Below are 12,458 nucleotides of genomic sequence, written 5' to 3' on the forward strand. Positions count from 1 at the left end.
TTTGACCGTCTAGTCATTGTTGGTGATTTTAACATCCATGTTGACAACCCCCAGGACAGAGGGGCTAAATAACTGTTTTGTGTTCTTGATAACTATGGACTGACTCAGCATGTGACGGAGCCCACGCACAATAAGTGGCACACTCTGGACTTAATTATCTCAAAGGGTCTGAATATCTCAAAGGTTGTGGTGACTGATGTTGCACTCTCTGATCATTCCTGTGTTTTTTTTTGAGAGCTCTATTTCTGTTCACAAAAATGTTCAAAAAAACTCAAATTGATTATTGTCTATTATCAATTCAGGTTAAGAAACTAGTGTTGCTTGCATCCCATTTTAAAAAAGGCATTTATTTGTATACTTTACTAAAATGCAACAAATTCTATTAATTTTGTCTTTTTTATTGCACTTTGGCAGCAGATTCCATAGCTTCAGATCTGAGTTGTCTTATTAGTAAGCCTAATTTATACTTTTGTAGCAATACTATTTTTAAATAATGGCAAAGAAAGGGTTCAGTGTCTTTTCTTTTTTCCTGTGTCATATGTGGCAGCACTGTTCAATGTTTCTTGAAAACATTACACACTGTAGTATGTGACGTGTGAATAAACTCCAACTCTGTATCAACAACACTGTTGTCCTACCTGTCTAACAGGAAAAACTTTGTCACCATCAGTGACTGCAGCTCCCCTCCCGCCCCAGTCAACCAAGGTGTACCTCAAGGCTCTGTGCTTGGACCCCTCCTATTCAATATCTAAAAGCTCCCACTTGGTCAAATCATCCGCCAACATGGTCTCAGCTTTCACTCTTATGCTGATGACACACAGCTCTATCTCTGCACCAAACCGTCCACTCAGCTCCCCCCTCAATCCCTTGTCAACTGCCTACAGGACATAAAAAACTGGATGTCATCAAACCTGCTCAAAATCAACAGCAATAAAACAGAGCTTATGATTGTGGCTCCCAAGACGCAGCTCCAGAAGGTTGGAGACCTGCTTCTCTCCATTGACAGCTGATCCATCTCCCCGTCCACTGAAGTCCGCAATCTGGGAGTCATCCTGGACACCACCCTCTCTTTCCAGGCGCACGTCAAATCTGTCACCAAATCCGCCTTCTACCACCTAAAAAACATTGCCAGAATCCGGCCTTCACTCTCTGACTCTGTGGCAGAAACCCTTGTACACGCCTTCATTACATCCCGTCTAGACTATTGCAATGGAGTCCTGTCCGGGGTTCCCAGCAAAACTCTGGATAGGCACCAATACGTCCAGAACTCTGCCGCCAGGCTTCTCACCCACACCAAGCCATGGCACCATATCACCCCCACCCTCATCCACCTACACTGGCTGCCGGTCAAGTCCCGGATTCAATACAAAACACTCATCCTCACGTACAAGTCCCTCCATTCCCTCGCCCCCCAGTACTTATAATAATAATAATATATTTTATTTCTATAGCGCTTTTCTTGAACCCAAAGACGCTACACTTATCGGACCTCCTCCATCCCTACACCCCTTCTCGGAGTCTGCGGTCCTCAGACACGAGCCTGCTCTCCATCCCCCGCTCTCGCCTCCGAACTGTTGGTGACAGGGCATTCAGTGTTGCGGCCCCCACCCTCTGGAATGCACTTCCTGCCGAGATCCGTAATGCTGCCTCCCTGGACATCTTCAAATCATCACTAAGAACACACCTGTTCACCCTGGCCTTCGGGCCCTAGCCCTTTTCTGGTCCCCCGGCTTCCTTTATTTATTTATTTGGTTTGCCCATTGATTGTCTGTTTGTCCACCATATACAGCGACCTTGGGTCCCTTGAAAGGCGCTATATAAATATCATTTATTATTATTATTATTATTTGTTGTGTAACTTCAGTTAAATACTTGTATGTGTGTAGATTAGAATCAAGTATTCATCTTTATTGTCTTCATTGTTAGTTTCCACATGCCTAAAACAACCTCAAGTTAAATCTAAAAGTTGATGGCTAAATAAGAGTGTTTGAGAAATTGTGCAAGGCATACAGTAATAGTCCGAATAGTTGATTAATCGTTTCATTAATCGATAGATTCATCGATTATCAAATTAGTCGTTTGTTGCAGCCCTATTGTAGTTATCCCATGTATAAATAAAACGTGTTATTCAGCAACCCTTGCCATTTGGGATTTTATTTTTGGTTGGGAGACCTCGGTGAGCTGGTCATTTCAAAAGTAGCTCACCAGCCAAAAAAGTGTGGGCACCCCTGATCTAGATGCTTCAGTAATTAACAATTACAGGCCCATATCAAACCTCCCATTTCTAGGTAAAATCATTGAAAAAGTAGTTTTTCAACAGTTGAGTAATTTCTGGCATTTGAATAACTGTTTCGATGTGTCACAGTCAGGCTTTCGTCCAAACCACAGCACTGAGACTGCTCTTGTAAAGGTCTTCAATGACACCCACTTAAACACAGACAGTGGCAGAACTTCAGTGTTAGTATTATTAGATCTCAGTGCTGCGTTTGACACTGTTGACCACAGCATATTACTAGACTGACTGGAAAACTGGGTGGGACTTTCGGCAACAGTTCTAAAATTGGTTTGAATCCTACTTAAAGGACAGAAAAAACTTTGTTTCTATAGGTAAATACACATCTGAGTTGACAAATATGACATGTGGGGTTCCTCAAGGCTCCATCTTGGGGCCTCTTCTCTTTAACGTCTACATGCTACCACTGGCTCAGATAATGAAAAACTACAACATAAGTTACCATAGCTATGCGGATGACACACAAATGTACGTAACAATTTCACCAGGAGACTATGCTCCAATTCAAACACTGAATAAGTGCATTGAACAAATCAATGACTGGATGCGTCAGAACTTTCTCCAATTAAACAAAGATAAAACTGAGGTAATGGTTTTTGGAGCCAAGGCAGAACATATAAAAGTTAGCGCTGAGCTTCAGTCTGCAATGTTCAAAACAACAGATAAAGCCATAAATCTAGGTGTAGTCATGGACTCTGACCTGAGTTTCAACAGTCACATTAAAACAGTTACTAAATCAGCCTACTATCACCTAAAGAATATATCTAGGATTAAAAGACTAATGTCACAGCAGGATTTGGAAAAACTTGTCCATGCTTTTATCTTCAGTAGACTGGACTACTGTAATGGTGTCTTCACAGGTCTCACTAAAACATCTATTAGAAAGCTGCAGCTAATTCAGAACGCTGCTGCTCGAGTCTTCACTAACACTAAGAAAGTGGATCACATCACTCCTGTTCTGAAGTCTTTACACTGGCTTCCTGTGTGTCAAAGAATAGATTTCAAAATACTGCTGCTGGTTTATAAAGCTTTGAATGGTTTAGGCCCGAAATACATTTCTGACCTCCTGCTAAATTATGAACCATCCAGATCTCTCAGGTCTTCAGGGACTGGTCAGCTTTCTGTCCTCAGAGTCAGAACTAAACATGGAGAAGCAGCGTTCAGTTATTATGCTCCAAATATCTGGAACAAACTCCCAGAAACCTGCAGGTCCACTGCAACTCTGACTACTTTTAAATCCAGGCTGAAGACTTTTCTTTTTGCCGCTGCTTTTAATTGAAATATTCATATCTTAAACTGCACTGTAACTTTTATTATCTTTGCATTTTATCTTTGCTTTTAAATTAGTGTTTTTAAATGTCATTTTATATCATTGCTTTTAAATTAGTGTTTCTAGATATCATTTTAGAATAGTTTCTTAATGCTCTTAATGTCTTTCATTTTTGTAAAGCACTTTGAATTGCCTTGTGTTGAAAGGTGCTATAAATAAACTTGCCTTGCCTTATAAACTGGTTAGTTGTTGTGTTTGACAAACAAACAGACAGACAGAGAGACAGATCATCATAGATAAGTCAATCATGTGTTTGGGTCATATATAGAAAGTCAGACGTCAGATGACATTACTTACTTTCTGGATCCCTGCAGGTCGCTGTGCCTCTGAGTGTTTCTCTGAAGAGAAAAGAGGTGGAGATAAACAAACTCAATTAATTTTACCCTCTCCCAAAATATTAATCATTGTTCTGATTAGTCATAAAACATACTTTGTACACTAGGATATAAATACATTATAAATATACGTTTCATCTATATTTATAACTTAAAAAGAAGATTACAGAGCTTATTAACTTAGGATAAACAGGTTTGATGATTTAAAGATGTTTGTTTTATTTGTCTTACTTTTGGGTCCTGAGCTGCTTTGTGACAGCCTCTGCACCAGATCAGTCCTGTTCATCTTCTCAAAAGCCTCAGTGGTCATCTCCAGCAGTCTGTGCTGGCTGTGATCTTGCACCCAATAAAACACCATGTCCTGCCTGTCTCTCATCATTAGCCACCTTGATGAGATGTCTGGGTAGTCTTTGTCAGGGAGAATTTGACTCAGGACCATCTTAAAACTCTGTAAATCCTGGTCACTCAAATCTTTCAGTGTTTCCAGAAGCAGCTCTATGACAGACGCCATCGTTTCCACCTGGTAAAATCAAAGGAGATGTTAATCAAAACTGCTCCACCTGTTAAAAATCTGCTCAAAGATTGTTGGTCAACCCTATCAGAGACTCTATGACTCAGCCTATCATAACAACCTAGTGAGGCTGTCCAACAACATAACCTCTGACCCAAACCATGTTCTGAACAGTGAATATGAACTTCTACCATCTAATCGGAGATACAGGGTCCCACGATTCAATAAAGTCAGACTGAAGCACTCCTTTGTGCATCAGTCAATCCTCACAGTAAATACAGAGCTAAATCCCAGGTCAAATGCACGCTGAGCATGTTTTATCTCACTGATTGTGCCGTATTTGTCTGTTGATGTTGGACATGGAGCTGCTGTGACGCAAGTCAAATTTCAGACTTGATCTGACAAATAAAGTAATATCATATCGTATTGGGGCAAAAGAGAAATTTCTCAGCTGGGATGATTACAGATTATTTTTTGTTTATAACTCGTCAGTTTCAGTGTTTTACAAGAGGGTATGTGGTAAGAGAACATCAGCCATGTCCCCACAACGTATCAGTACACTTTATATTGTTCATCCAATTCATCACAAAACCATTTTCTTTTTGTATAAAGGCGTGTTTGATTAATTACTTTATTTGACCCCCTAGGTAACTCTTTCAAAGGCTGTGGTAGAATAATTACGTCAGGCGTCTTGATTTAGCAACTGAGTGGCAGTTTAACCAGTTGCATCTTTTTATTTTGTTATTGAAGAGTAAGAATCACTATCTTTATTTTTACCTCAGTATTGTTAATTTCTCTTTCTGAATGTTAGAAAAACAACTCATGAAGAATGTGCTATAATTTCCCCTCCAGACAGACGTAACACAAATTATTAATACTATTCATAAATAACATTGATGCCTAGAACCTACAGTATGTGTTCCTAACTTGGCGTGATCAGATTATTTCTGTAAGAAAACTATCCGAGACCAAAAAAGGTTTGTATCATGAATAATGTTCAGGGTGGAGATTATTTTCAATCTTCTAAATCTACTGAGTCAAAGCTGCACTGGGTGGAGTCAGAGTGATGGGACATTACTCACTCTCTGGATCAGTGAAGGAAGCCATTTCTCTGAAGAGAAGAAAAAAAGAAAAAGAGCACACGACGGATTCAAAATCAGACTATGGACAACTTTAGTCAGATTGAGTTACTTTTGAAAAAAAAAACGTAATATGAATAATTCAACTAAATAACACTCAAATATGGTTCATGCTGGCATCATTCAAATCAATCACAAAGAGTGAGAGGTTTGACATTATATTATTAACACCCATTAAAGGAACACTGCACCCACAAAATGACCTTTTAATAGAAATGACTCCTCCCTTGTTACCTTTAATTCTTCAAGAAACAAAACAGACAAAAGTATTGATTAATAGGGAGCTGTGTTTAACAAGAGAACAACTTTATTAACTTTATAACTAAAACTATATAAAACATCTATTTACAAACTCCCACACAACTCGTGCAGTAGAATCCAAGTCTCATTTATCCTGGCACGAGTTCACTACTTCCTTAAAACGTGCATTTTCACTAAACCTTCCTGTTTTAAGCATTTCAAGGCACAGACGGGTACTCCACGTGCAAGTATGAGACTGTTGATGCAGAAGTGTTTTAGAGGTTAGGTTGTTTTGATCAAGTTGAACTGTTATTAAACACGCCCCCATTTACTTCCATTCATAAAGACTTTCTCCATTGTTTTATTTGTGACTCACAGAGGAGGCATGCAATAAAACAGATGTCTTCAACAATTATGGAGAACTCAGGGTGAGTAAATGTAAAACAAAACAACTGGTCATTTTGTAGGTGAACTATTCCTTAAAATCCAAAAAACTCAAATACAAAAGCATTGCAAACATTACAAAAACTCATGACTATTAACTCTTCTGTGTGATGTAGCAGTTTTTGTTTTCTTTCTCTTACCTTTGAGTCTTAAGATAGTCTCTGACAATCTCTCTGCTAGATCAGTTCTGTTCAGGTCCATTAAAACCTCCCTGGTCACCTCCACAGACTGCGGACCACAGGTCTCCACCATCTGATCCACTAGCTGGGATGCACTTTCTGTCCAATTGGGATATCCCTGAAAGGAGGATATGCTCTTCTGGAAGTACGTGAAGGGCAGATACCACTTAAATCTGTAGCGCTCATCGCCACTCAAATCCTTAAGAGTTTTAAGGATCTCTTTCATTGCTGCAATTGGTGCCTGAAAAATGTAACGGATGTGTAAGAAAAGGTGCTATTTCTCTATGGAAATGAATATTACTTTGTATTCATTTCGTCAGTCAGTGTTTCAGACAAGAGGATTTTATAAAATGTTTACAAGATCTCTCAAGTCAAAGACACACTAACATCTGTTCTATTAAATATGTTTATCTGTTTTCTTGACTAATGCACATTTGTATATGAGTGTTCAGACTTCAGTCTGCTAATCTGATCATAACATCAGTGGAAGAAAAATCATTTTGACGGAAAAGATCAACCTTAAAAATGGTTTGGTTTGCATCATCATCTTTATGTTCAAGATGGATATGGTTCACAACTTGCATCTATTGAATGCAAGCTGTGATGTGTAAAGTCAGACTCACTCCCTCGGACTGTGCAGGTCGATGTTCATCCACAGAGTACATCTCTGAAGAGAGAAAATACATTTAAATGACTCAGAGGATTGAAAACTCATTTAACATAAGAGAATATAATCAACTTTAATTACGCTTACTTACTTTAAACGGAAACAAATGAAAATAAAATGAATGTACATCAATAATTAACACTGTCACAATCTAAAGCATTTTAACACAATATTTCTTGTTGAGACAATGTGCCTGTTGGTCATATCATTATTTATTTAATGTTTGCATTGATTCCTGTTCCAAGTTTGTTTTATATTTAACATTGATGATGTCGCTGAGAAAATATATGATGTATGTGACGTAATGTTTATGACACACTTGTTTATGTTAATTGTTTTCTTCTTTGTCTTACCTTTGAGTTCTAAGTTTGTAAACCTCTGCCTCAGATCAGTCCTGTTAATGTCCTTCAAAACCTCCATGGTTATCTCTACACACTGTTGGCCGAAGATCTCTATTATCTTTTCCACTGTTTGAGCTCTGCCTGGTGAGGAACCCCAAATCACTGGAAAATATCTTGGCTTCTTCTTGGAGATAATTAAATCCAGGGTCTGCTTGAATTTCTCTAAATCCTCGTTTCTCAAATCATTCAGAGTTTCCAAAAGCAGATGTTTAACAGCTGCCATTGTTGCTACCTGAAATAATCAATACATTCATCATTAGACGTGTGTATATTCCAGTGGCGAACCGTCAGGGCCTTCAAGGTATTCAGAGAATACCCTGGAACACTCAGATAAAACAAACAAAATATCGATTTAATTATATAAATAAAATGTAATAAAATGAATAAACGAGAATCGTATCTGTGTTGTTGATCTGTAATATTAAAGTGTTACGTTGATTTGTTTGTCCTTCTCGGACCATGCACTACGCATTTCAGTGGTTTTCTGTTAGAAAAGAAAGCAACCAATCAGATCTCGTTCTGGGTCTCTGGGTAGAATATCCTTCAACAAGGTATTCTACATCCTTGATCGAATGTCCTGCTGGCCGTTGCACTGAATGAGAGCGTACGTTTGGACTGACAGTTTGGTCAACCAATCATATATTGATTTGTAGCCAATGGGCGTGTTCTTTCAGAGTTCCCCTCGATTCCAGGGTATTCTAGAAGGCCCGCTGGTTAACTGGCTCGAGACAGAGGATCTAGATAAATGCGACGAAGCAATTCATGCCGTTTTATTGTTTTTAACGTTGAAATGACAAGTGCAACAGGTGAAGATGAAGTTGTTGCGGAATTGTTGTGAGTATCCTTTTCAAGACGACAATTCAGTGAAAAGACGGACATTATAATGCGGCGGAGGGGGGGGGGGGGGCAGCGACAGCGACAGCGGCAGCGGCGGGTGTGTGTGTCTACAAAAGGTCCAGTTGTGATAGACACGGTTCGCCACTGGTATATTCCTCTTGGACAATTACAAATGTGTCTATTTGCATCTCATCACTGTTAACGTTTTCCAGAGACAGACAGACAGACAGACAGACAGACAGACAGACAGACAGACAGACAGACAGACAGACAGACAGACAGACAGACAGACAGACAGACAGACAGACAGACAGACAGACAGACAGACAGACAGACAGACAGACAGACAGATCATCATAGATAAGTCAATCATGTGTTTGGGTCATATCATTACCTGTTGAAGGAAAGGTGTGCTGTAGAAAGTCAGACAGATGTGACATTACTTACTTTCTGGATCACTGCAGGTCGCTGTGCCTCTGAAGAGAAAAGAGGTGGAGATAAACCAACTCAATTCATTTTACCCTCTCCCAAAATATTAATCATTGTTCTGATTAGTCATAAAACATACTTTGTACACTAGGATATAAATACATTAGAATATACGTTTCATCTATATTTATAATTTAAAAAGAAGATTACAGAGTTTATTAACTTAGGATAAACAGGGTTGATGATTTAAAGATGTTTGTTTTATTTGTCTTACTTTTGGGTCCTGAGCTGCTTTGTGACAGCCTCTGCACCAGATCAGTCCTGTTCATCTTCTCAAAAGCCTCAGTGGTCATCTCCAGCAGTCTGTGCTGGCTGTGATCTTGCACCAAATAAAACACCATGTCCTGCCTGTCTATCATCCTGTGCCACCTTGGTGAGATGTCTGGGTAGCCTTTGCCAGAGATAATTTCAATCAGGACCCTCTTAAAACTCTTTAAATCCTGGTCACTCAAACCTTTCAGTGTTTCCAGAAGCAGCTCTATGACAGACGCCATCGTTTCCACCTGGTAAAATCAAAGGAGACGTTAATGGAGCAAAATAGCAGTTTCTCAGCTGGAATGATTACAGATTATTTTGTGTTTACATCTCGTCAGTTTCAGTGTTTTACAAGAGTGGATGTGGTAAGAGAACATCAGCCATGTCACTCACAATGTATAAGTGCAATTATTATTGTTTATCTAATTCATCACAAAACCATTTTCTTTTTGTATAAACGGTGTGTTTGATCCATGACTTTATTTGACCTCCTGGGTAACTCTTTCAAAGTCTGTGGTAGAATAATTACGTCAGGCGTCTTGATTTAGCAACTGAGTGGCAGTTTAACCAGTTGCATCTTTTTATTTTGTTATTAAAGAGTAAGAATCACTATCTTTATTTTTGAATCAGTATTGTGAATTTCTCTTTCTGAATGTTAGAAAAACAACTCATGAAGAATGTGCTATAATTTCCCCTCCAGACAGACGTAACACAAATTATTAACACTACTCATAAATAACATTGATGTCTAGAACCTACAGTATGTGTTCCTAAATTGGCGTGATCAGATTATTTCTGTAAGAAAAGTATCCGAGACCAGAAAAGGTTTGTATCATGAATAATGTTCAGGGTGGAGATTATTTTCAGTCTTCTAAATCTACTGAGTCAAAGCTGCACTGGGTGGAGTCAGAGTGATGGGACATTACTCACTCTCTGGATCAGTGAAGGAAGCCATTTCTCTGAAGAGAAGAAAAAAAGAAAAAGAGCACACGACTGATTCAAAATCAGACTATGGACAACTTTAGTCAGATTGAGTTACTTTTGAAAAAAATAACGTAATATGAATAATTCAACTAAATAACACTCAAATATGGTTCATGCTGGCATCATTCAAATCAATCACAAAGAGTGAGAGGTTTGACATTATATTAGTAACACCCATTAAAGGAACACTGCACCCACAAAATGACCTTTTAATAGAAATGACTCCTGCCTTGTTACCTTTAATTCTTCAAGAAACAAAACAGACAAAAGTATTGATTAATAGGGAGCTGTGTTTAACAACAGAACAACTTTATTAACTTTATAACTAAAACTATATAAAACATCTATTTACAAACTCTCACAACTCGTGCAGTAGAATCCAAGTCTCATTTATCCTGGCACGAGCTAACTACTTCCTTAAGACATGCATTTTCACTAAACCTTCCTGTTTTAAGCATTTCAAGGCACAGACGGGTACTCCACGTGCAAGTATGAGACTGTTGATGCAGAAGTGTTTTAGAGGTTAGGTTGTTTTGATCAAGTTGAACTGTTATTAAACACGCCCCCATTTACTTCCATTCATAAAGACTTTCTCCATTGTTTTATTTGTGACTCACAGAGGAGGCAAGCAATAAAACAGATGTCTTCAACAATTAAAGAGAACTCAGGGTGAAGTAAATGTAAAACAGAACAACTGGTCATTTTGTTGGTGAACTTTTCCTTAAAATCAAAAACACTCCAATACAAAAGCATTGCAAACATTACAAAAACTCATGACTATTACTCTAAAATATATGTATTAATCAGAATCAGAATACCTTTATTATTCCCATAGAGGATTACACATCCATGACACACAGATGAGTGTGTACTGTAGCAGTTTTAGTTTTCTTTCTCTTACCTTTGAGTCTTAAGATAGTCTCTGATAATCTCTCCACTAGATCAGTTCTGTCCAGATCCATTAAAACCTCCCTGGTCACCTCCACAGACTGCGGACCACAGGTCTCAATCATCTGATCCACTAGCTGGAGAGCACTTTCTGTCCAATTGGGATATCCATAACAGAAGTATATGCTCTTCTGGAAGTACGTGAAGGGCAGCAACCACTGAAATCTGTCGAGCTCATGGTCACTCAAATCCTTAAGAGTTTTCAAAAGGATCGGTTTTACTGCTGCAATTTGTACCTGAACAAATAAACAGATGTGTACGGTAAGCAAAGGTGTTATCTCTATGGAAATAAATATGACTTTGTTTTCATTTTATCAAAGTCAGTGTTTCAGACAAGAGGGTTTTCTACAATTTTGAGAAGATCTCTCAAGTTCATTTGATCATAACATCAGTGAAACAAAAATCATTTTGACGGAAGAGATCAACCTTAAAAATGGTTTGGTTTCATCATTTTTATGTTCAAGATGGATATGGTTAACAACTTGCATCTATTGAATGCAAGCTGTGATGTGTAAAGTCAGACTCACTCCCTCGGACTGTGCAGGTCGATGTTCATCCACAGAGTACATCTCTGAAGAGAGAAAATAAAGTGAATGTCTAACACACAAGATCCCAGCAACTAAACTAAACTAAACTACTTCAACTTAAAACATTCTGGTTCTTGTTGAGACTCTGGTCTGTTGGTATTTTAATATTTCTTTAATTTTTGCATTGATTCCTGTGCCAAGTTTTTTTTATATTTCACATTGATGATGACACCGAGGTTAGACAATTACTTTTTCATTATGATTTATAAAATGTTTTTTTTCTTCTTTGTCTTACCTTTGAGTTCTGAGCTGGGCTTTGTCAACCTCTGCCTCAGATCATTCCTGTTAATGTTCTTCAAAACCTCCATGGTTATCTCTACACACTGTTGGCCGAAGATCTGTATTATCTGTTTCACTGTTTGAGCTCTGCTTGGTGAGGATCTACATGAAACATATCCCGGCTTCTTCTTGGAGACAATTAAATCCAGGGTCTGCTTGAATTTCTCTAAATCCTTGTTTCTCAAATCATTCAGAGTTTCCAAAAGCAGATGTTTAACAGCTGCCATTGTTGCTACCTGAAATAATCAATACATTCATTAGACGTGTATATTCCTCTTGGACGATTACAAATGTGTCTATTTGCATCTCATCACTGTTAATGTTTTCCCTTTAACTCTATGAACTGGTTAGTTGTTGTTGGGTTTGACAGACAGACAGACAGACAGACAGACAGACAGACAGACAGACAGACAGACAGACAGACAGACAGACAGACAGACAGACAGACAGACAGACAGACAGACAGACAGACAGACAGACAGATCATCATAGATAAGTCAATCATGTGTTTGGGTCATATCATTACCTGTTGAAGGAAAG

General features: G+C 38.5%; 1 protein-coding gene across 1 annotated transcript in view; it reads right to left on the minus strand.

Moving 5' to 3' along the window:
- LOC117536366 overlaps positions 1-12,458 on the minus strand; it is a 31,627-nt gene that overhangs the window by 15,036 nt on the left and 4,133 nt on the right. Inside the window, exons 8-19 of the mRNA XM_034201206.1 lie at positions 11,875-12,154; positions 11,580-11,623; positions 11,006-11,288; positions 10,051-10,079; positions 9,080-9,368; positions 8,824-8,852; positions 7,492-7,771; positions 7,095-7,138; positions 6,433-6,712; positions 5,552-5,580; positions 4,190-4,478; positions 3,921-3,961 (exon numbers count right to left, since the gene is read on the minus strand). Of these exons, the coding sequence (XP_034057097.1) occupies positions 3,921-3,961; positions 4,190-4,478; positions 5,552-5,580; positions 6,433-6,712; positions 7,095-7,138; positions 7,492-7,771; positions 8,824-8,852; positions 9,080-9,368; positions 10,051-10,079; positions 11,006-11,288; positions 11,580-11,623; positions 11,875-12,154 (1,917 nt within the window). The remainder of the gene's footprint in view (positions 1-3,920; positions 3,962-4,189; positions 4,479-5,551; positions 5,581-6,432; positions 6,713-7,094; positions 7,139-7,491; positions 7,772-8,823; positions 8,853-9,079; positions 9,369-10,050; positions 10,080-11,005; positions 11,289-11,579; positions 11,624-11,874; positions 12,155-12,458) is intronic.

Source organism: Gymnodraco acuticeps, unplaced genomic scaffold (assembly GCF_902827175.1).
Source record: "Gymnodraco acuticeps unplaced genomic scaffold, fGymAcu1.1, whole genome shotgun sequence".
NCBI lineage: Eukaryota > Metazoa > Chordata > Actinopteri > Perciformes > Bathydraconidae > Gymnodraco > Gymnodraco acuticeps.